This window comes from Paramormyrops kingsleyae, chromosome 4 (assembly GCF_048594095.1).
Source record: "Paramormyrops kingsleyae isolate MSU_618 chromosome 4, PKINGS_0.4, whole genome shotgun sequence".
Classification (NCBI taxonomy): domain Eukaryota; kingdom Metazoa; phylum Chordata; class Actinopteri; order Osteoglossiformes; family Mormyridae; genus Paramormyrops; species Paramormyrops kingsleyae.
The window spans coordinates 1,789,480-1,813,940 of NC_132800.1; the positions used below are offsets into that span (position 1 = coordinate 1,789,480).

Below are 24,461 nucleotides of genomic sequence, written 5' to 3' on the forward strand. Positions count from 1 at the left end.
GTCAAACACCGTATTAGTATGGTGTTCCTAATAATCCTTTAGGTGAGTGTATATTAGTGTAGCCCAGTTTGTGCTGAATACAATGTTATCAGACTTTAGACATTTATATGTTTATAAGTAACTGAAAAATACACAAATGTCAGGACATGTCAGAATCTCTTCAGGGCTCCAAAACACCTTCAGACTCCCAAGGGTTAATGTGCGTCACTGTTTGTCCTGGTCACAGTAATAAACCCTTTTGTATGTGGATTTTCGCCTTCCTGCCTCGTCTTTCCCCGCGATCGTGACAGAAACACAATTCCTGAATAACAAAAAAATATTATTCTGCAATAACAAAAAAGCTTAACTTAAGAAATGTTAAACATGACATGTTTCCATTTCGTAAAACAGCCACTCGCTTCAGCCGAGTCCGATATCTTCTGTTTTAGAATATGACTATGCAGCAAACTGGCGCGAAATCACGTGCACCTGCACTACAACGATTTGAAAGCGGCAGTTTACTTTTACCTTTAAAAGATAAATTAATAAAATTAAATAATGATATTCAGCAAGTTTAATTATTTTACAATTTAACGCAAGTACATTATGAGTAACTGTAATTAAAATACCTAAAAATGATAGAGTAATCAGTTACTCTACTTTTTCAGTGGAAAAGTAGTTTAATTACAGTAACGCGTTACACCCAACACTGGTCTCACTTAGGCCTTGTCCACATGGACGTTCAAAATGAACGCCCTCTGAACACCATATGTGTTTTCCTGCGTTTTGTATCTGTGATTGATTGGCGTTTTGCTGGTGTTCGCTTGACGCTGTTTAACACCAGCTTGATGCCCAATCTGTAGTTTCGTATATTTACCTGTGGGGGCAGTAATTACTCTGTCCAGAGTGTTTACACTTGGGTCATCTTGGTTTATAGTTCTGCATTGAAAACACGGAACCCTATTCTTTATTACAACTCGGTTAAAGTTAACCAGCCGGTGACATCGCCCCGCATCTGGTGTGAAAGGAATTTCGCAGAAGTCTATGAGTTTAAGAGTCTGACAAACTTTATTACCTTTACCAAAGCTTTGGGGAACAGACACTCAGCAATCTTTCATGCGTCTTGTGAGCTGTTCCCCGAACAACAGGTAGGTACAACTTTTATAGGCATAGAATTGCGACATTTCAGCACATTTTAGCATCATTAGCACATCTTTCGATCAGCTGAGGAGGCAGCTGAGTAGTAGAATTTTCTGTGGTCACCTCGTTATCGGTGAACATCAGGTTAGAGGTAGGGTTGACCTTTCCATGGTCGCCCCTTGTGGTTATCACTATAACATCTCCGCTTACCCTAGCAGTACCCCTCCTCAGCGGTCATATGCCTTGCTTATGTTGCAATAGCTTACTTCTCAAACTTAGGTCTGTACCTTAGTTTGGTTCTCTTGCAAATATATTAGTTCCGCTTTTTAAGCATTGCAGCCTGCTACAGAATTATTGCACCATGTATCAGAGTCATAAAACAGTAAGGTCATGAAACAGCAATTATACAACTGTATATAATTAGTTACCAGTTATAACATAAATGGTAACATAAGTTTAATTATTAATTTCTTATTGCACTGATACATGATTTGCATAATATTGATTAATGTTTTAAAAGCATAGAGCATAGTATCAATTTTTCTTCCACATTGGGATCATCCCGCGAAGCGTTGGCTCCCGGCTCTTGGCTACGCGGGTACGGCGCCGCAGTCCAGGCTGTCATGCTGTGAGCACCGACGCGGCGCAGCCCCACTTGCACGACAAAGACACATGAAACACATATTTTAAATCAAAAATAAAAGCAAACGTATTACGCGTATCTAAGCTAATAGTTGCCGTACAGAATCATGGGACATATTCAGTCCTCCAGAACACCAACCGAACGCAATAGCGTCGGGTTTTTGACACCAAGAAAACATTGCATGCAGCGTTTATTTGACGCCACCTGAACGCATAGCCGGCCGAACGCCGGTGCTGAACACCCGTGTGGATGCTTTGATTTGCTCCAATGAGCAGAAAAACAGTCGGCGCTCACCTGGCACCAGCAACACCAGAAAAACGCCTGGTACAGACGTCCGTGTGAACGAGGCCTTAGTAATGCTTAAATAGACCTGACCTTAATTATCTTATTCTTTCATTAATAATTAATTAATAGTTAATGATTACTACTTTTATTCTTGTTATATTTTAAATGTAATTAAGCTATGCTGCTATGTTCTTAGTATATATTTTTATGTCTGTTTCCAATTGTTGTATGTATTGTTTGAGATTTGCAAAACTGTAAGGATTTAATATCTTAAAACAATGAAAATGCTGAGACTCCACATTTATATTATTTATTATTTTTGACATGAGTACTGACAGCACAGGAATTCGTATGACGTAACGATCTCTCGGGAATCTCTTTCCACACGTCAGACATTCTTTGAGACATCGCTTAAGCGAGACAGTTAACCTGCTCCGGAGCAGACTTGTTCACTCGCCTAAGTTACCATGGTACTTCAGCGGGGATTCATTTAAGACACATTGATGGAACGGAATTCCCACTTATTTTGACAAGTCTGTGTCATTTAAGTCAGACTTTCCCTTAATCCTGCTTCGTGGATCACCCCACAGATCAACATCCCAGATGTTTAATTAACTTGAAGCTATCCTCTGATTAAAAATTCTTCCTTTAAATTTTTTGAGGAGTGTGTGTGTGTATATATATATATTATATTGAAAAAGCATATACTATTTATATTACAGCGGTCATGTTAAAATGTATTGGAAAGAAAGAGGGATTGTAAAGCAAGGAATACAACCCTACCTGAACAGGGTGAATCAAGTCAACAGACAGGAGCACATGTATAAGAACATAAGAACATAAGAAATTTACAAACGAGAGGAGGCCATTCGGCCCATCAAGCTCGTTTGGGGAGAACTTAGCTAATATCTCAGAGTTGTTAAAATCTTATCTAGCTCTGATTTAAAGGAACCCATGGTTTTAGCTTCCACTACAATAGCAGGAAGACTATTCCATACTCTGACTACACGCTGTGTAAAGAAGTGCTTCCTCAAATTTGTTTTAAAATGTTCTCCCGCTAATTTCCACTTATGGCCACGAGTTCTAGTATTTAGACTAATATTGAAATAGTCATTTGGCTGAACAGCATCCAGACCCGTTAGAATCTTATAGACCTGAATCATATCCCCCCTTAGTCGCCTTTGCTCAAGGCTGAACAGATTCAGTTCCGCTAACCTCTCCTCGTAAGACATTCCTCTAAGACCAGGAATCATTCTCGTAGCTCTTCGTTTAAAACTCTGTCCTTGAATAGCATGGACAGCACTGACCCATTCGTCTGTCTTCCAGATTCCAGTACAGGTCTGACAAGATATGTGTTTGATGCTCTCAGTATCGCTGATCTTGGGTCAAAAAGTAAGGCGAGTTACTCACACAAAACCATCTACAATGGTACTTACCCACACTTGTTTTTCTCCTTTTTGTTTATTCATCAACTAATGACAACATACTGATGTGAGTACTACAAAATGTAAACCTGTTATGGTATCTTATACAATTTTACATGCATACTTACTCTGTACTACTTTCAAGTTTTGAGTTATAGATACTATGAATGTGTTGTGGAATTTCCTGGACATTCCAGGTTTTTTGAAATTGCATCATCACTTATTATGTGACCAGCATTTGAAAGACATTCTATTCGATTGCTATGTCATGACCTGCTCATACGATCCTTCCGTGTGTTATGCCCCCTCGTTACCTCGTGTCAATTCCTGATTGTATTCAGCTGTTTCGTGTTATTTCCAAGTAGTCCTGTGTATTTAGTCCGCGTTCAAGTCTGTTTCCCCAGTCTGGTCATTGATGTTGTTTTATCGTGTGATTCCTTGTCTGTCAGTTTACCTGAATAAAACCCTGTTTTTTGGATTTCTGTGTGCCCGATCCTGCTTCCCCACTCACTGCTCGCTTGTCCCTGCACACGGTCATAACAAAATGACCTTACTCAACAGGAAGACACCTCGGATCGGTGAGTCTGAATACCTCGGCCTCACCGATTAGGTTTTATACTGGCTACGTCAGTCCGAAGTCCGGGAAGATCCAGCAGCTTGGGCTTTAGCCAACTGGAGCAGGGACATACTGGAGGAGATGTCCCTGCCCGGAGACGCGCACTTAGCAGAGGAAGTGCGTGACAACCTCCGGCAACTTAGAGAGAAGGCGGCGGAAGCGATGATGTGGCAGGTGGACTCTGACAGCGGGCTACCTTACAGTCCATGCCCGAAACACTGCAGGTTTCACCGAAGACAGGGAGAAAGACTGCGAAATATTCGGAAACCGGAGGACGCACCAGGAATCTTCCTGGGGGCTGCCCTGGTCTCTGCTGCTTCCCCTACCGTGTGTCGGGAGACGCCCCTCCCGTTTCTGGACCGGGTGGTGTTCACTCCTGACGTCACCATTCGGTGCCCGAAGCCCGCATCAATGCAGCCTAGGAGTGCAGCCAGTGCTTGAAGGGAAAAAAAGTCAGGGGAGTGAAAAATAGCTCTCCTAAGTTGGCCTAGGGGAGCTGTTTTTTCATTGGATATCGAATTCATGATATTTTCAGCTGGGAAAACGGAGGTTGAAAAATGGGGTCGGGCCAGGGCCCCGTGGGCAATGAATTGAATATGATTATGACATGCAACTGTCCAAATACAGCCGATTTATGTATCTAATATAAGGTGTGTCAACGGATAAATAAGCTTGAATTACCTCCATGACCATTTCCTTTCCATTCTCCCTCTCGATCCGCGGCGCCATGCCTCGGGCTTTCACACACCACTTCAGAAATGTTGCGTACATAATCTTGTTTCTCCGGCACTCATTCTTCGCCATTGTTATCCGTGCTGCCTAGTGATACATGAAACCCGGTTTCTCATTGGTCAATTGTGTATTCATAATGGCGATAGACCAATCGTTGTAGCTGTTACAATTTCACTGAATATTAATGAACTGGGTTGCGTGAGGAGGGGAATTCCCGATCGTCTTCGCTGAAACACCGAGATGCGCGACTTTTAAATGTTTTATTTTTTGGCGTGCGTGATTTTTCGCTCTCCTAAATGGCAATTTAGGCGTTTGATGGCGCGCGAGAGCGATTGAGCGCCTCTCCCTTCAAGCACTGTGCAGCGCACCTGCCCACTCCTTCACTGCCAGCGCCAGCAGCTCACCCCTTTGCAGGGATGCGCCTTGCTCTTAAAGGGGCCAGGTCGTTAGTGTCACATTCAGCGATGGAGGGCGAGCAGGGAAGCAGGCGAGAGCAGTCAGGCAGTCAGGGAAACGGGGTTTATTTGTCCAGAGACAGACAGGCACGGACATCGACGGACACTACAATGACGGATCTGGCATACATGGGGAGACGCGGACTCATATACACAGAACAAGGCAAAAGAAACAGGAAACAGCTGGGCACAATCGGGGAAGCACACGTGGATAAGGAGGGGGCGTGGCACACACTAGGAGCGGACGGAGCGGGGCGTGACAGTTAGGGACGCCATCCCGCGGGTCCCCAGGATCCCCCTTTCCCCCCCTCTGCGGAGGACTACTTTATTTCTATTTATTTATTTATTTTTATTTTTTATTTAATTCCTCAAAAGGAGAGGGGGAGGGGGGGAGAAAAGGGAAGACGGGAAATACAGAGAGAGGGAGAGAGAGGAGAAAAAAAACAATCTGCTTCCATGTCTGCTGAAGAGAGAAAAAAAACAACCAACATCTGTATAAATCACAACGAACATCAAACGTTAAATGTTGTTGAACAGCACACGCAACCAACATTACAACACATGTCCAGAAGCAACAGCGGATCAAGTCAGTGTGTGTTCGTGAGCACCTGTGTGCACACCTGTGTGTGTCAGCGCGCATAAGGTTTCTCCATGTAAATGTCTAGTAGTGTTTGTGGGGAGCCACAGCCCCGCACCCCCAGGACATGAAGCCGACATGGAGGAGACCCGGGCCCCAGACATCCAGAGGCCCCCCAGGGCACGGGAACCCCAGCCCCCACCCAGAAAAGGGCAGAGGAGCGCTCCGGAGGGGGGCCATCCGGCAGCCACATCGCAGGCTCCACACCAGGGCAGACCGGACCCCGGGTCCAGAGATCCAAGGGCCCCCCCACCCCCCAGCAGGGGCCCAACAGCCAGGAGTGAGCCAGCACACACCAGAGCATCCAACCCCGGACATCGAGAACCACCAATGCATCAGCAGCCGGAGGCCCCATCCACCGGCAGGGAGTGTGGCGAGGGGGAATAGATGTTATTCCAGGTGGAGTCTAAGACCCAGCCTGACACATATAGACAAACAGGCACACACATACACAAGCATATGTTCCCACCCTCATGCACACATAAACAAATATTCACCCAACATGGAGACACACAGAAATGAACGGCGTACACACACTCATACTCCCCATATATACTTTATACTCCGAGACCACCCTGGACCCAGCAGCAGCCGAGAAGCCTACCAGCCAAGACCCTGACTGGACGGCCAGCTCTTCTTCTCAGCCCCTGGCTCCAGATGGCGAACAGAGAACGGGGGTGTGAAAAGACCCCATGCTTCCCTTCGCCCGCTCAGATGTGGTGTTGGTGCGTGTTGTTCTAAAGTGCTTTAAAACAGGGGAAGGGCATGGTGCTAACCACCCTCTGCCAATCAACAGCTGGTGTCAGCTCGGCCCCTCCCCAGAACCCTCAATGTCTATGTGCGACTTGAAATTGAGAAGTGGGCACTGGCACCAGAGGTAAGGCTGAGTAAACAGACCGCCCTCCGGATGCCATTTTGTGTGCCCACCTCTAAGGCCCTAAATGTATGTGTCATGAGAGAGTAAGTAATGAGAGTGTCTAAGTTGTGATGTATGATTGAGACACAGGTGGTCACGAGGGGACAGAGGAGGAATACCTCCCCTGCATCCCAGCGACGCACCTGCACCTCAAAGCCCTACATGTGTGTTGGTGTGATGGAGCGGGAGGAGGGAAGCATTTAGAGATGGGGAGGAAAGGATCGGGGGGGGGGGGGGGGCAAAGTACCCCCCCTCTGGAGCCAGCACCCCCATAAGCACCCCCGTTCCCCAAAATCCACCCAGGGCGGGGGACCCAGGCCCATCCAGACCGGGCCCAGAGCAGCGGCACCCCTGGGCACCACAGAGCCCGGGGTTTAGGGTCCCCAGGATCCCTAAACGGGCGACGACCACTGCCAAGGCACAAACCCCTGCTCTGACTTCCATGATTCCCAAACAACCAGAGATTCCTGCGCAGGTGGGCGATGCTCCGCCCCCCCACGGTTCCTGCACTGGCGGTCGGTGCTCTGCCCCTCACTGTTCCTGATCCGCCTGACCTGCCTGTTCCAGAGGCTCCAGTCCTGGCAGCTGCATCGCTGCCCTCAGAGGCTCCCACTCCATCTGTCCCTGCTCCGCCCATTCCTGAGGTGCCTGCTCTGCTTGTCCCTGTTCGCCCGTTCCTGAGGCACCTGCTCCGCCTGCTGCTCCGCCCGAGGTCCCGCCTTCGCCTGCTGCTCCTCCCGAGGTCCCGCCTCCGGTTGCTGCTCCTCCCGAGGTCCCGCCTCCGGTTGCTGCTCCTCCCGAGGTCCCGCCTCCAGTTGCTGCTCCGCTGCTCTGGCCCCGGCTCCACTCGAGGTTCCTCTGCCTCCACCTCCTGCTCCAGCCGTCTTAGCTCCCATGATACCAGTCCCAGTCCCCGAGGAGATCCCAGACTGTCTGACCACCACTCCTTCCCCCTTGGAGGAGGAGCTCGAGTGGGACCTCTCGGGGACCCCTCTATGGGACTGACCCCTCTACCATCGCCCCAATGCGGTGGATCCCGGCCAGGTCCCTACCTGTCGGTGTTCTGAAAGGGGAGGGGACACCTATGCAGGGGTCGGGTCCCGCTCGCCCTCGCTCGCCTTGGCTGGGGCTCGGGGGGCACCTGCGGGTCCATTGGCTCCCGCTCGGTGGTTGCCTGCGGGTAGAGATGGGGAGTCGACTCCAAAAGAGTCGATTCCTCGACTCTCACTAGCCCTAGTGTCGGAATCGACTCCAGGTCAGGAATCGACTCCCAGTGTTGAGTGTTTTTTTCAAGTTCAACACAGCAACAGTTCATTATAACGAAAAGATTATAATGAATGTAAAGATACAGAAATTAAAATTATATAAAATAATATACAAAATAAATAGGCTAGATAAATACACTGTCTAAAACAAGTCTGCTTTTACAAGTTTAATGATTAATTAATATTGCACACTTAAATATGATTTGAAGAAGCTGCGATGTGAAAAGGAGGGGGATTTATAAGGTTTAGTTGATTAAACATTTTAGTATAGGAAACATTTGTATCCTCGCTCTTGACTCCTCAGGAAGCCTCCTCGTTCCTCGCCCTCCTCCCGGTGGAATTAAAGAATTTAGATGTCCTACAAGAGAGCGGAGCTCGATCGGTTTCAGGGTCGTAGGACATACGAGCGAGAAGTGAGGAAACGAGGAAGCATATTGAGACGCACCTTCTGAATCCTGACCCTATTTTAATTCAAAGTAAATGGAGTCGAGGAGTCGATTCCACCGACTCCAAAATTAGGAGTCGGGAGTCGGAGTCGACTCCAAAAAAAACGGAACCGAACACCCCTACCTGCGGGTCCCCCTCCGAGGCCTCGTCGCCTTGTCGGTCGGCTGCATTGATGTTGTTTTATCATGTGATTTCTTGTCTGTCAGTTTACCTGAATAAAACCCCATTTTTGGATTTCTGTGTGCCCGATCCTGCTTCCACGCTCACTGCCGGCTCACACGGTCATAACACCTCTAGGATCCAGGGCTGCCTCAGGTGAGGTGAAAAGGCACAAGTCTCTACTGAAGGGACCACCACTAATTCTTTGGCATCTGAAAAAAAATATATATCCAAATACACATTTTGCTAATGATCTTTTTTAGAGGTTTCTACAATTTTTGCCACAGAAATATGCATACACCACTGTTTGAAAATCAGCCATTTATGAATGAAAATACCAGCATTACCTGATTGCACCATTATCTGCCTTTGCGATTAATAGACGTATTTGCCTTTGTCTCATGTTTACGTAGCCACGAGAAGCTTCTCCAGAGAAGTTATGTGAAAAATGAAAAGCTGCCCCAGGGACCTGCCTCTGTGGAAGGTTAAGCCTTCTAATTTCAGTCTCTACATTGTTCCCTGTACTATCAAGGGGCTCATCAATTCTATTTTGTATTTCAGTACTATTTATCACAGTTTCTACAATTCACCTTGCACAGCTTGACATGTTTTTCTTACCATAGCTCTACTTTTATGTAGGCTGTGGAATTAAACTAGTCCATGCCGCACAGCCCACTGGGTCACGCAGGTCATTGGTCCGCCCTGCATAGTCCTGTTCATTGGTGCAGTTTCGTCAAACTTTTGGGTTGTTTTGCCTGCCACAGCTTAAAGCCAAAATAACACTATATCTCACTCCTGCTGCTAAAGGCAGGTAGTGGGCAACAGCAATTTCCATCTATGCAACTTCTCCACACAAGAGACATGTAAAAGGAGTACAACTGTATCTCTATCCAAAGTGCAAATTCAGTACATCCAACATTTGACGACACCTACTGTAGGTGGGTGGTGTAGCAGATACTGATCTAGCAGCAGAGAGGCTACAACGGGATCTGGATTTAATTAGCAACTGGGCTGATACCCGGCAGATGAAATTTAACAGATAAATGTAAGGTAATCCATGCAGGGAGCAGAAATATAAAGTACAGATATTTTATGGGTTCCACTGAAATAAAGGTAGCTGATTACGAGAAAGATCTCGGTGTGCATGTTGATGCTTCCATGTCCCACTATCGCCAGTGTGGGGAAGCAATAAAAAAGGCCAATAGAATGTTGGGTTATATCTCTAGATGTGGGGAGTTTAAGTCAAGGGAGGTGATGTTACATTTATATAATTCCTTGGTAAGACCCAACCTAGAATATTGTGTGCAGGTTTGGTCACCATACCTTAAGAAGGACATTGCTGCCTTAGAAAAGGTGCAACTGAGGGCTAGGAGAATGATTCCTGGTCTTAGAGGAATGTCTTATGAGGAGAGGTTAGCTGAGCTGAATCTGTTTAGCCTTGAGCAAAGGAGACTAAGGGGGGACGTGATCCAGGTCTATAAGATTCTAACGGGTCTGGATGCTGTTCAGCCAAATGCTGTTTAGTCTAATTACTAGAACTCGTGGCCTTAAGTGGAAATTAGTGGGAGAACATTTTAAAACGAATTTGAAGAAGCACTTCTTTACACAGCGTGTAGTTAGAGTATGGAATAATCTTCCTGCTAGTGTAGCGGAAGCTAAAACCCTGGGTTCCTTTAAATCAGAGCTAGATAAGAACTCTGAGCTATTAGTTAGGTTCTCCCCAAACAAGCTTAACGGGCCAAATGGCCTCCTCTCGTTTGTAAATTTCATATGTTCTTATCCACTTTGTGACAATTTCTTAAATATTTAAATGTGATACAATCATACTCTTTTTTTGGTATTGTGATACAAAACTGATATCAGTATCTTGAACAACATTACACGTAACTCAGGGAAAACTACTTTTATTTTGGTACTTGGAGACATGACTCTGCCCTTCTTTGGCAGTTGATTCTGTGCTTTGGCAGGTTAAGTTAATGGTGAGTAGGTCAGTAGGTAGGAGTTCCCGGGGGGACAAAGTCAAATTGGGTTGTTTATATTTCTGCAGTAGAATGACCTTGCATTATAATTCCAGATTTTCCAGATTCCAGATTTTCTCATATACTAATAGGAAGGTAGATTTATGATGACTTTAGCTCAGTATCACTACTGCTCAATCACATATTTACAAAAATAACAGAAAACCACTAGCAACTAATGTGAATTCAAAATATCAGAAGAGACCGGGAATACTTTTGTAATAACTATAGGCCCTTTAAATATATAGGGCTGGGAATTGTTTTTAAAAAATGAATTACTTGTACAGTTTTCCATGACTGATCATGATTAATCACACCAAATATTAATATTTGTAAAAACAACATAGTTTATTGAACCCCACAGATAAATCCTCTTTATGCCTCCCTCAACTTGCTCTCTGTAGGTGAGAGCAAGCTGGCTGTGAAGGGTAGCCACCTGTCGTGGTGCCCATGGAGCTGGGGGTTAAGGGCCTTGCTCAAAGACCTGCAGAAATGCCATAGCTGACCTTGAACTGGTGACCTTCTGATCACAGGCACAAAAGCTTAGGCCAGGGGTGGCCAATTGTATCCGCAAAGGGCCGGTGTTTATGCAGGTTTTCGTTGCAACTCCCTAATTAGAGGACTGATTGGCCGAAGAGTCCTCACAGCTGGGTTTGAACAGCTGACCTAAAGGTTATCCCAAAAACCCGCATACACACCAGCCCTTTGTGGATACGATTGGCCACCCCTGGCTTAGGCCACTGAGGCAAACACTGTCTTTAACAAAAATGCACAAATATTTATAAGATAAATTTATGCAGAATTAACAAAGGACAGACATTGGTCATTGTCACAAACTCATTACCAAACAACATTCATTTATATTCTAAAAAAGAGAAAAACACATACTCAAATTATTCAACTTAATTGTCTAAACTGTCAATATCACTTCTAGGATGAACGGTTTTACCATTTATTTCTGTAATACACAAGTATTTCATGACATCCAGTGCAACTGACTTGAAAAAAATTAAGGCCAACTAAGATGAAGACAAAACAGAAATTGACAAAGCAAAAATATACATCTTGTGAAACAAATTGTGAGATTCAAAACAGCTTATGTATTCTTGATAATGATTTTTGGCTGCCTATTTGGAGAAAATTAAATAAATCAGACCAACAAATGGCAAACTATTAATACACCTAAAAAGGCAAGGTACTGCTCTACACAACAGACCCAAATTTCACCGTAATATATTTTTATTCTGAAAGTTCGCCAGAATGACCAACATTGTAATATTTAATGGTTTAACTTGTAAATAAGTACAAGCATAACTGCTTTCAAAAAGGCTTGAGAAATGGCAAAAAGAAAAGAAAGGACTGGTTCTGCAAATCCAGACATTTGTCAGCGCAAATTCCATGGCAGAGTGATCATATGACTGTGGAGCCCTTGAACAAGGCTTTAATCCCCAAAGAATCGGTGATGTCAGGTTTCCTAAACTTAATCCTTCAGTCACAATCATTTACAGAGCCCCCAAAATAAAAAGAAAAAAAAAAAGGCATGTAAAGAATACAGTGGAAACCGCTCATAGTGATCACTGTTATAGTAATCAACTGCTTATATGGACCAAAAAGCTTGGGACAAAATCACTCCTGTACAAGTACTGTTTAAAGTAATCCACTTACAGTGTTCGTTTTGTGGTTTCTTTTATACATTACAACTAATGGGGGAAAGATTTAAACGGTAACGGTAATTCTTTTTTACTTTAATTCGTTAGTCTTGCGGTAACTCGTCTGCTTCTAGGTAGCTACATAAGGCTAATGCTGCCTGCACAGAAAACATGACGAGGAAAAAGAAAATAATTTTCTCTCAATGATGAATATAGACTCAAAGCTTATGATTAACTGCCAAAAACAAGCCAACAAGATGCATCAGCGAAACTACAATAAGCTACATTTTATGTACAGTTCTGTATGGTATCATAGTATTTGAATTATACACAGTTCAGTAAAGTCGTACAGTACTGCAATTAAACACACCACAAGCGTTTCAAATATACAAATGCCAAAGAGTTGGTAAAATTCCAGAGACAAAGAAAAATCTGTTATAATTTTTTGCTTAAAGTGATCAATTTCACCCAGAGAGACGTGATCACTTTATGCGGTTTCCACTGAGTTTTGGGCACTTCACAGGCTCCATGTTACATAGGTAGTTTAAAGTCTATCGCAATTGTCACTTTACACATCGCTCTAAACCAAAAATTAAAATTATTTGATAAAATTGGTTTATTGCTCTACTCTACAGCCAAGTACAGTATCTTTAAACCTAATCCTTTGACCCTATAACATACTATTCCAGTCAAGGTCCCAATTAAAAAGCTTTAACTATTAACTGAGTCACACAAGTTCAATTACATGTACTGAAATGTCACTGAATACACTAGTGTAATTTTTCAGTAACTTTTCCCTGTGTGAATCCGCTCGTGTCTCTTTAGGTTTCCTAAACGGTTGAAGCCCTTCCCACACTGGGAGCACTGGCAGGGCCACTCCCCGGTGTGAATCAGTTGATGATTCTTTAGGCCTCCTAAACGGCTGAAGCTCTTCCCACACTGGGAGCACTGGTAGGGCCTCTCCCCTGTGTGAATTTGTTGGTGTCTCTTGAGGCTTCGTGACTCACTAAAGCTCTTCCCACACTGGGAGCACTGGTAGGGCCTCTCCCCTGTGTGAATCAGTTGATGATTCTTTAGGCCTCCTAAACGGCTGAAGCTCTTCTCACATTGGGAGCACTGGTAGGGCTTCTCTCCTGTGTGAATTTGTTGGTGTATCTTGAGGCTTCCTAACTGACGAAAGTTCTTCCCACACTGGGAGCACTGGTAGGGCCTCTCCCCTGTGTGAATTCGTTGGTGTCCCTTGAGGCTTCGTGACTCACTAAAGCTCTTCCCACACTGGGAGCACTGGTAGGGCCTCTCTCCTGTGTGAATTCGTTGATGATTCTTTAGGCCTCCTAAACGGCTGAAGCTCTTCTCACATTGGGAGCACTGGTAGGGCTTCTCTCCTGTGTGAATTTGTTGGTGTATCTTGAGGTTTCCTAACTGACGAAAGTTCTTCCCACACTGGGAGCACTGGTAGGGCCTCTCCCCTGTGTGAATTCGTTGGTGTCCCTTGAGGCTTCGTGACTCACTAAAGCTCTTCCCACACTGGGAGCACTGGTAGGGCCTCTCTCCTGTGTGAATTCGTTGATGATTCTTTAGGCCTCCTAAACGGCTGAAGCTCTTCTCACACTGGGAGCACTGGTAGGGCTTCTCTCCTGTGTGAATTTGTTGGTGTATCTTGAGGTTTCCTAACTGACGAAAGTTCTTCCCACACTGGGAGCACTGGTAGGGCCTCTCCCCTGTGTGAATCAGTTGATGTTTCTTGAGGCTTCCTGACTCACTAAAGCTCTTCCCACACTGGGAGCACTGGTAGGGCCTCTCCCCTGTGTGAATCAGTTGATGATTCTTTAGGCCTCCTAAACGGCTGAAGCTCTTCTCACATTGGGAGCACTGGTAGGGCTTCTCTCCTGTGTGAATTTGTTGGTGTATCTTGAGGTTTCCTAACTGACGAAAGTTCTTCCCACACTGGGAGCACTGGTAGGGCCTCTCCCCTGTGTGAATTCGTTGGTGTCCCTTGAGGCTTCGTGACTCACTAAAGCTCTTCCCACACTGGGAGCACTGGTAGGGCCTCTCTCCTGTGTGAATTCGTTGGTGTCTCTTTAGGTCTCCTAAACACCTGAAGCTCTTCCCACACTGGGAGCACTGGTAGGGCCTCTCCCCTGTGTGAATTCGTTGGTGTCCCTTGAGGCTTCGTGACTCACTAAAGCTCTTCCCACACTGGGAGCACTGGTAGGGCCTCTCCCCTGTGTGAATTCGTTGGTGTCCCTTGAGGTTTCGTAACTCACTAAAGCTCTTCCCACACTCAGAACACTGATGGGATGACTTCTCCATGCAAGTCTGCCTGTTTATTTTACAGCCTCGGTTTATACTCTGTCTATATATCTTCTCACTCTGGGAACCCCGTTGAACCGTCAGTGTGTCTGTGTTTGCTTCTTCCAGGGAACTGAGTGTGTCTGTACTGAGCTGAGCGGTACTGGGGCCAGCAGACACTGGTGAATGCTCAGCTGTGTTTACTGATCCAAGCCTCAGTTCCTTAGGGTGAGATTTTTTGGTATATCGGTGCAGACCAATGTCTGTGGTATAGAATGGACCCTGAAAAGAAGCGATGATTTGGGAGGATTCACCCGCTCTCCTTGCTGGGGGCAAGATAGAGACAAGTCACTCAGTACTGAGATGGGACAGGGTTAATACAAAGTCAGGAAAAAAGCGAATAAGAAACACAGACATCTTCCAAAGAGCCTTCATTACTATATAAGCAGTCCATGTTCACAGTGTGCTGTTGATGCTGCAATCTCTGCCATGCCTGAACTGCACAGAGTAACAACACTGCTAGTTTGAAATGGCAACCTGAAGCACAGAGTATTACCTACAAATGTACCGAAACAATTGCAGGTTTCATGGTATACATTAGTACGGGGGTGCCCAACTCCAGTCCTGGAGGGCCGGAGCTCTGTGTAGCTTAGTTCTTTCCGTGTTCCACCATAAATGATTCAGCTCAAGAGCTGCGTGGTAAGTAGCACAAGGAGTTGAATCAGGTGTGTTATATGAGGGGAAACCCAAAAATGTGCAGGGCTCTGGTCCTCCAGGACTGGAGTTGGGCACTCCTGCGTTAGTAGCTAAAATCACCTGGGTTTGGAGGTTTCACACACTGTTTGCCCCTGCTATCAGTGACTAACAGCAGAGAACCAGTCAGCTCCTCCTCAGTCACATCCTGAACCACTGCGCCCTTCACCTTCTGTCACAAAAAACAAACAAGGCAGAATAAGCTGTTCACCTCCTAAAATTATACAGCTGGTTCTTCTGACTTAGACAAACAGAACAGCAGAAAGCAAAATTACTTAAAGGTTAGACATTAAACTGAAATCATGTCTGGTGTGACCTACCGTTGACCACTTTTGAAATTAACATACACAAATTAAGCCACCTCAGAACGGACAAGTGACATTTGGGAAGAGACCCACATACACTTAATTTTACCTTGTAGGTGCTCTCGTTCGCAGTCCCTTCAGCCTCAGATATCAGGTATTCCCTCTCCTCTTTTTTAACCTCTTCGACACCCTGCTGGGAAAGTTTCTGGTTTGTACAGCAGCTGGTTTTACTGCAGGAAGGCATCTGCTGAAACCAAAATGAAATTAAATTCAGTGAGACTGTGCCAGTTAATCAGTGTGTTGCAATGCACCATAACCCTTAACCCCACCTAATAAAGTCACCTTGACAACAGCCATAAACATTAATAACATTTTGTGTGTCATGTGACACATACACTAAGACAGACACACAGCCTCATACACACAGACTAAACAAGCACCTGACGTACAGTTCAGTCAAACTCATGGATATCAGGGGTGGATATACCACGACTGTTCCCCCTGTAGTCATGTCTATGTTAGGCAGATTGCGGTTTCTGAGAACATTGGACTGGGGAGGTAGAGCGCAGCTGCTAGGAGCTGAGTAGAAGCGGTGCGCTCAGAAACAAGAGGTGAAGGTGGTGAAGGCAGCTCAGAGGCTGGTGGGGAACAGCTTACCCACCACCACTGACATTTACACCATCAGATGCAAGAGAAGGGCTTTTGCATCGAGGGACCCCACCCACTCAGCAGGAGGCTGAGCAGCATCAAGAGTAGGACCAGACTGTGTAATGTGTATTAATATTCATTTACTCATTCAGTTTTACTTTACTTAGAAATTAAGAATAAGCAATATTTTCTGTAGTTATTTAATACAAAACACCCATATTCATAATATCATACACATTTATATGGACACATACAAATGTTGTTCACAGTGCTTGAAGTGGGGAAAAAATAAGTGCAGGAACTCTAATTTTCTCGGGCCACTGTCGCTGCGTCGGATCAGTTTCAGTAAGTACCGGAACGCAGAAAAAAGTGGCGGAACCCAAAAGAAAAAAATACAGAAGTTCCGGAACTGTGTTCCGGCCCACTTGAAGCACTGGTGGTTCAGCAAAATAGCTGAGTGTGGAACTTTCCTAAAATGGTGTGAAAGATGAAAGAGGGCCGGAGGAGCACACTGAATTTGGTTTGATGTTGATTGGCTTAAAAATGAAGGAGGTATTACAATTTATCCAACAGCAATACTGATAGACGGTTAAAGGACACATACTGTACAAGTGGTGTTATGCTGATTGGCATTGCACTTTCAAGATGGTCCCTAAATTTTCCAGCAGTTTTATGTGAGCAGAAGGATATTCCCGAATTGCTTTGTATTTTTAATTCACATTGGTAGAGGATGTGGAACCAACTAAAAGTGTGAAATATTTTCCTTGTTTAACTTCACATGTGGAGTCTAATCTGAAAAGAATTGCCGTCATAATCCCGAAGATATTGCAGTTTAGATGTCAGTAAATGTAGCGAATATCGAACATAAAACTTCACCGCGGTCTCGCAACTCCAGTAGTCTTCTTTTCTGGATACTCTTTTACTCTCACCCAAGTAGCGAAATTGTTGAGTACTTTTACGCCGACTATAATTGTAATAATATTGAAGCAAAATTACTTTTAGTCGAGTACAGAATTTGACTACTTTATCACTTCTGCAAACATATAAGCATATTTTCCGTAACTAAAGGACTCCCGGTAGAATACGAAACTAGCTAGCTACATTTGCAGTCACAGATACAAACCCATTCCCCACAAACGCCTTACCGTGCCACAAATGCCTCCTCCTGTTAGTGACTAGAAAGTGGTTTCCATTAACGGCGTTGTCCTGCGTTACTTTCAGTCGTAATTAAACCCACGATTGTAATGTCTACTGACCGCTGCAGCCTGATCGAATAATGGCGGCGCCTCCCCATCCTTTAGACTTCACTCGCGCCGCGCGCCGCGTCCTGATTGGAGGGCAGTGTGGCTGCCCGATCTGCGGACGCATGCGCACACTGGTTTTCCGTGTACGTCACTATTGATCTGTATAAGTGATGGGAAGTTCGGCTCATGGGCTAATAATGATTTGACTAAACAATCTCGTATTGATTTTTGGTTAATCTCTGCAAATAGTGCTAATGATGTTAAACTAGTGGGAATTGAAGTTTCAGTGTTGACAGATCATAAAGCTATAGTGATTAATATCAATAAAGATGCTGCAAGTCTGACTGGTCCCAAAACGAATTATTGGAAATTAAACAAATCCCTATTAAAGATTGAATTATTTAAAAATAATATTGTTAAAATTATAGAGAAATATTGGAAAAGGGCATGTGCACTTAATGAATTTGGTCACAACTGGGAACTAATGAAATTTGAAATAAGAAGCACAGCTATAGTTATAGGTAAAACAATTGCTAAGGTTAATAAAGAGAAAGAATACAAATTAATTGAAGAAATAATGAAATTATGTAGTAAACAAAATATAATGACCGAAGAGCTTAAGCAGTTGGCTTACTTGCAGTCACAATTAGACAACATTTATGAAAAAAAGGCTAGAGGTGCCTTTATAAGGAGTAGACAGAAGTGGCTTGAACACGGTGAGAAAAATACGAAATATTTTTTTAATCTAGAAAAACGTAATAATGAATTATCATCTGTGCGTAAACTTATGATTAATAATAAAATATGTGAAAATAATAAAGAAATTGCTAAATATGTCACCCAGTTTTATAGGAATTTATACACTCCAGAACCCTATGATGACAGAAAAACAGATTTGTTTTTGAATAAAATTACTGATACAACAACAAAAAAGATAAATGATGATTTTAAACTATTTTGTGACAAGGATATTAGTTGTGAAGAGATTAGAAATTGTATAGTAGGCTTGAAGGATAATAAGTCTCCAGGGAATGACGGGCTTACATGCGAATTCTATAAGATGTTCAATGTTCAATTAACTCCTTTTTTAGCAGCTATGTTTAAAGAATCAGTGGCATGTGGGGAATTACCTGTAACTCTAAGACAAGGTCTTATCACATTGATCCCGAAGCCTAATAAGGATAAACTTTACATCGACAACTGGAGACCAATTACCCTCCTGAATAATGATGCTAAACTTCTTGCTTTAGTTTTTGCTAGAAGATTAAAAAAAGGTCTGAATGAGATTATTGACGAAGAACAATCAGGGTGTCACACCCTGCTCCGTACGATCCCGATGTGTGCCACGCCCCCCTCATTACCTCGTGTTCAATCCTGATTGTGCTCGCCTGTGTCCTATTAAGTCTAGCTTGTCTTGTGTATTTAGTCCGTGTCTAAGTCAGTAGTCCCCAGTTCCGTCATTGTATTGTTCTGGATGTTCGTTCCTGTCTTCCCTCGCCTAATAAAACCCCGTTTGTCCGTATTGACGGCTCCGATCGCCTGCTTTTCGGCTCGCCCGACCTTGAATCCTGACAGAATGACGGAACTCCCAAACAACGCGACGCAGCAGGGCGACGACCTCTGGCTCGTCCTGCTGCATGAGGTCGCGTACTGGGGAGAGCAGCCGGAGATCCAGGAAGACCCCATGCTATTCGGCTTAGTCGAACGGAGCCGGGATCTCCTCCAGGAAGTAAACCCTGTGACAGAGGAGCGCATTCTGGCGGAGGTGCGCTCCCTGCTGCTCCAGCTGGTCCACCAATTCCGGGCGAAGCGGTTCCAGCCCCTCGCCGGTACTGAGACAACGTCACAGCCTCCTACAGCTTCCGGGCGGCGCAAGAAGAAGAAGCGAAGGGGTAAAGCCGAAGAAGCTGCCCCGACGCTCTTCGTGGGGGCTTGCTCGCTTCTCCCTGCCTGGGACGATCTGCCAGCGGCTGCGCTGTCTGCTGCCGCCGCCGATCTGCCCGCGGCTGCGCTGCCTGCTGCCGCCGCCGGTCTGCCCGCGGCTGCGCTGCCTGCTGCCGCCGCCGGTCTGCCCGCGGCTGCACCGCCTGCTGCTGATGCCGCCGCTTTGCCGGCTGCACCGCCGGCTGCTGATGCCGCCGCTTTGCCCGCGGCACCGCCTGCTGCTGATGCCGCCGCTCTGCCCGCGGCACTGCTTGACCCGCCGGTCCAGCCTGACCCGCCTGTCTTGCTTGTCCCGCCTGACCCGCCTGCTGCCGCCGCCGATCTGCCCGCGGCTGCGCTGCCTGCTGCCGCCGCTGATCTGCCCGCGGCTGCACCGCCGGCTGCTGATGCCGCCGCTTTGCCCGCGGCACCGCCTGCTGCTGATGCCGCCGCTCTGCCCGCGGCACTGCCGGACCCGCCTGTCCAGCCTGACTCGCCTGTCTTACTTGACCCACCTGACCCGCTTGTCCTGCCTGACCTGCCTGCGGTTCCTGCAGCTGCCACCACTCTGGCTGCAGCACCCGCTGCGGCGCCCCCTGCTGGCCGCGTGAGGGCGGCGCCCGCTGCGGTACCCCCTGCTGGCTGCGTGATGGCGGCGCCCCCTGCTGGCCGCGTGATGGCGGCGCCCACGACGGCGCCCCCTGCTGGCCGCGTGATGGCGGCGCCCACGACGGCGCCCCCTGCTGGCCGCGTGATGGCGGCACCCCCTGGTGACCAGGAACCAAGGGTGCCCGCTGCAGCTCCGAATGAGGTGCCCGCCGAGGCGCCCCCTGCTGGCCGCACACCCGAGGTGCCCTCTGAGGTGCCCCGTGCTGGCCACGTGACGGCGGCGCCCGTCCTACCAGCACCTGAACTGCCTGTCTCGCCTGTTCTGCCGGCACCTGAACTGCCTGTCTCGCCTGTTCTGCCGGCTCTTGAACTGCCTGTCTCGCCTGCCCTGCCGGCTCCTGTCCTGCCTGTCTCGCCTGCCCTGCCGGCTCCTGTCCTGCCTGTCTCGCCTGCCATGCCGGCTCCTGTCCTGCCTGTCTCGCCTGCCATGCCGGCTCCTGTCCTGCCTGTCTCGCCTGCCCTGCCGGCTCCTGTCCTGCCTGTCTCGCCTGCCCTGCCGGCTCCTGTCCTGCCTGTCTCGCCTGTCCTGTCCGGCCAGCCCTGCTCACCGGCAGTCGCACCGGCGGAGGATGACGCCGCTCTGCCCGCGGCGCCCCCTGCTGGCCGCACGCCAGCGGAGGATGACGCCGCTCTGCCCGCGGCGCCCCCTGCTGGACACCTGCCCGCGGCCCTGCCTGAGGCCGCCTCTCCCGTCTTGCCCGCGGCCCTGCTTGAGGCCGCCTCTCCAGTCCTGCCCGGCCCGCCTGCGGCCACGCCCGCGGCCCCGGCTGCATCACCTGCAGCCACGCCCCCTGCTCTGCCCGAGTCTACACCCTCGGGCACCTCCTTCCTGACTCCCTCGCCCTTACCCCGGCAAAGCCGACGCCCCCCAGGACCCCGCCTCTCCGTCTCCAGCAAGGGACGGGGACATAGGCGTAGGGCCCGGGTCCCGCCCGCCCTGCCCCCTGGCTCGCCCGTTCAGCCCCTGGCTGTGGCTCGGTGGCTGCCTGCGGGTCCTCCGGCTCGGGGTCGGCGGTCGCCGCCGGGTCCCCCCCTGGATCCTCGGTGCTGGTCCTCGGTCCCTCCTCCGGCTCCATGTCGGTCGCCTCCGGGCCCCCCTGCTCCGGCTGGGCGTCGGACGGCGCCTTCGCCGGCTCCGGCTGCGCCTCCGCCTGCCGCGGCTTCCCCCTTTTGCCTGCCTGCACCGGTGTTCCCTCCTGCTCCCTCCGTGTCCCCTCCGTCACTCCCTCGTCCCGTTCCCTTGGCCCCTGGGTGGTCCCCTTCAGCTCCCTTCTCCCTCCCGCCTGCGGCCCCTCCGGCCGCTGCCCGTCGCCCGCCTGGGCTCCCTCGTGCTCCCCTTGTTCCTCCTCCCTTTCCGTTTGTCCCGCCTGTCTCTGCTCCTCGTCCCTTTGTTCCTCCTCCGTTCACTCCTGGCCCTTTTGTTCCGCCTGTCTCCCCTTCTGTGTCTCCCTTCCTTGTTTGCCTGTCTGCCTTCCCTGTTCTGTGTCGTCTCTTGTCCTTCCTCTCGTCCTTGGTCTTCTTCTGTGTCTCCATCCTGTTCCCTGGTTTTGGTTGACGTTCTGTTTTGTTTTCCAGGTCCTGTTTTCCCGGTTCGTCTCGTCCGTCGCCTCTCCTCTGACGCGCCCGGTGTGCGCGCCTTTGGGGGGGGGTTCTGTCACACCCTGCTCCGTACGATCCCGATGTGTGCCACGCCCCCCTCATTACCTCGTGTTCAATCCTGATTGTGCTCGCCTGTGTCCTATTAAGTCTAGCTTGTCTTGTGTATTTAGTCCGTGTCTAAGTCAGTAGTCCCCAGTTCCGTCATTGTATTGTTCTGGATGTTCGTTCCTGTCTTCCCTCGCCTAATAAAACCCCGTTTGTCCGTATTGACGGCTCCGATCGCCTGCTTTTCGGCTCGCCCGACCTTGAATCCTGACACAGGGTTCATGACTTGGAGGCATATAAGCAATAACATTAGGTTAATTTTAGATATGATTGATTACAATTGTTATATACCAACTGATTCATATATCTTATTCATAGATTTTTACAAAGCATTTGATACTGTTGGTCATGAGTTTATGTTCAGATGTATTAAATATTTTGGTTTTGGGGAATATTTTCAGAGAGCTGTTAGAACTATTTACAATGGATGTAATAGTTCAGTCAAATTATCAGTAGGTACTAGTGGTAGATTTGAGATCAATCGAGGTATACAGCAGGGTAGCCCTTTGTCTCCTTTTTTGTTTTTATTAGTTACACAAATTATGGCCCTACATATAAAAAAAGCTGAATTTGAAGGTATAAACATATTTGGAAGAATATTCAAATTATCCCAATTAGCTGATGACACTACTATTTTTCTGAAAAATGATTTAGAAATATCAAAAGCAATTAATTGTATCACAGAATTTTCCTCAGTGTCAGGGCTTAAAATGAATGTAAACAAATCGGTGCTGTTTTCAATTAAAACATGTAGTTTAACAGAATTACATGGTATTCCTGTTAAACAAATAGTTACATACTTGGGTGTTATCATAAATAAAGATGAAAATGAACGCAGTGTGCTCAATTTCCAGCCCATAATAAACAAAACTAAGACAAGATTTAATATCTGGCTTCAAAGAGATTTATCTTTGAATGGGAGGGTTTTACTATCCAAAGCAGAAGGGATATCAAGATCTGTCTATGTGTCTTTAGCTTTGGATATGCCATCTAAGGTGTACAAAGAATTAGACAAATTGTTGTTTAATTTTTTGTGGAGGAATAAGCATCATTATTTGAGAAAAGAAATAATATGTAAACATAGGAGCCAAGGTGGATTATCTGTGCTTAGATTTGAAACTTTAAATAATACGTTCAAGGTTAATTGGTTAATTAAATTTATGAAAGAAAAGGATAGCATGTGGTATGCAATTCCAAAACATGTGTTCGACATGATGGGTGGCATAGATCTATTATTGAGATGTGATTTTAAAATTGATAAACTACCTGTAAAGTTAGCCAACTTTCACAAGCAGGCTTTATTGGCCTGGATGCTGGTATATAAACACAATTTCTCCCCGAATAAATATATTATGTGGAATAATAGATGTATTAAATATAAAAATGAGTCTCTTTTCTATAAAAATTGGTATGAAAATGATATTGTGTTTGTTAAACAACTTTTAAATTCAAATGGTAATTTATTAGCATATAACGATTTTTTGGAAAAATTTGGTTTTCCTGTTACTCCAAAAGAGTATGCAATTGTGTTTGATGCCATACCTCTCCCAGTTATACAGTTTGTAAGATCTTGTGGAAGTAATTCTTTTGAGGTAATGTATGTTAAAGAAAGTTTTTTTTTAGGAGGCATAGATATTCTTAAACAAAGTTATACAAATAAATTTCTAAGGAATATTATAACAGGAGATACAATTACTCATAAGTGTGTAAAGTGGACCAGTGTCTTTGGAGAGATTGATTGGAATAAAGCCTGGCGTGTCTGTGATATGTTCTGGCTAAACAATAAAGTAAAAGAGGTTTCATTTAAAATTTTACATGGTATATATCCAGCTAAAAGTGTATTAGAGAGATTTAATTTGGAAATTGATTACTCTTGTGATTTTTGTTCGGGGGAAAAAGAATCTATTATCCATCTGTTTTGTAATTGTGCATTCACGAGGATTTTCTGGGTGGATATGGAAAATTTTATTAGAAGGAAAACAAATATTATTTTCATGTTAAATAATTTTGATATATGCATGTATTATTCTAATGAAATTAATGATAATAACTTCATTTTACTTGTACAACTCCTTATTATTCTGGGAAAATTTCACATTCATAAGAAGAAATGGTCAGGATCCAAGCCTAACTTCAGTTACTTCCTTCAAGAAATTAAGGACTACTGCACCAGTTTGGAAAACATAATCAACGAGAAAGCAATAAAGACCTATGGACTTTTTCAGAAATTCACAATCTTTTGATTAATGAAGAAATTATTTTTCTGGCATATGTTATGTAATTGGTTGTATATAATGGTTTGTACAAATAAAAAAAAAAAAAAGTTCAGCTCAATTAACTGATCCGATTCTTTCCAACTGTCCGTTGTAAATGAATAGATTCTAAAACCGATTCTATGGTTCACTTTTTTTTTTCGTCTTTTTTTGCGCCTTTTTGCGTGATGAATGTGCCCATGCGGCCAACGAAACCACATTTTCTGGCACTTCATTATTACGCATGCGTAATGTACACTTGCGTGATTCAGGGCGTGGACGTCGTGTATCATCATTCATTGGTCA

At 46.0% G+C, this 24,461-nt stretch overlaps 1 protein-coding gene across 1 annotated transcript; it reads right to left on the reverse strand.

Moving 5' to 3' along the window:
- Nucleotides 1–11,056: 11,056 nt before the first annotated feature.
- On the reverse strand, nt 11,057–17,665 carry LOC140588643 (uncharacterized). Its single transcript, XM_072710454.1, has 4 exons — nt 17,509–17,665; nt 15,825–15,959; nt 15,474–15,582; nt 11,057–14,983 (listed from the first exon to the last, which is right to left on the reverse strand). The coding sequence occupies exons 2-4, from the start codon at nt 15,957–15,959 to the stop codon at nt 13,149–13,151; spliced, it is 2,079 nt and encodes a 692-aa protein (XP_072566555.1). The 5' UTR covers nt 17,509–17,665; the 3' UTR covers nt 11,057–13,148.
- Between the last annotated feature and the right edge of the window lie 6,796 nt (nt 17,666–24,461).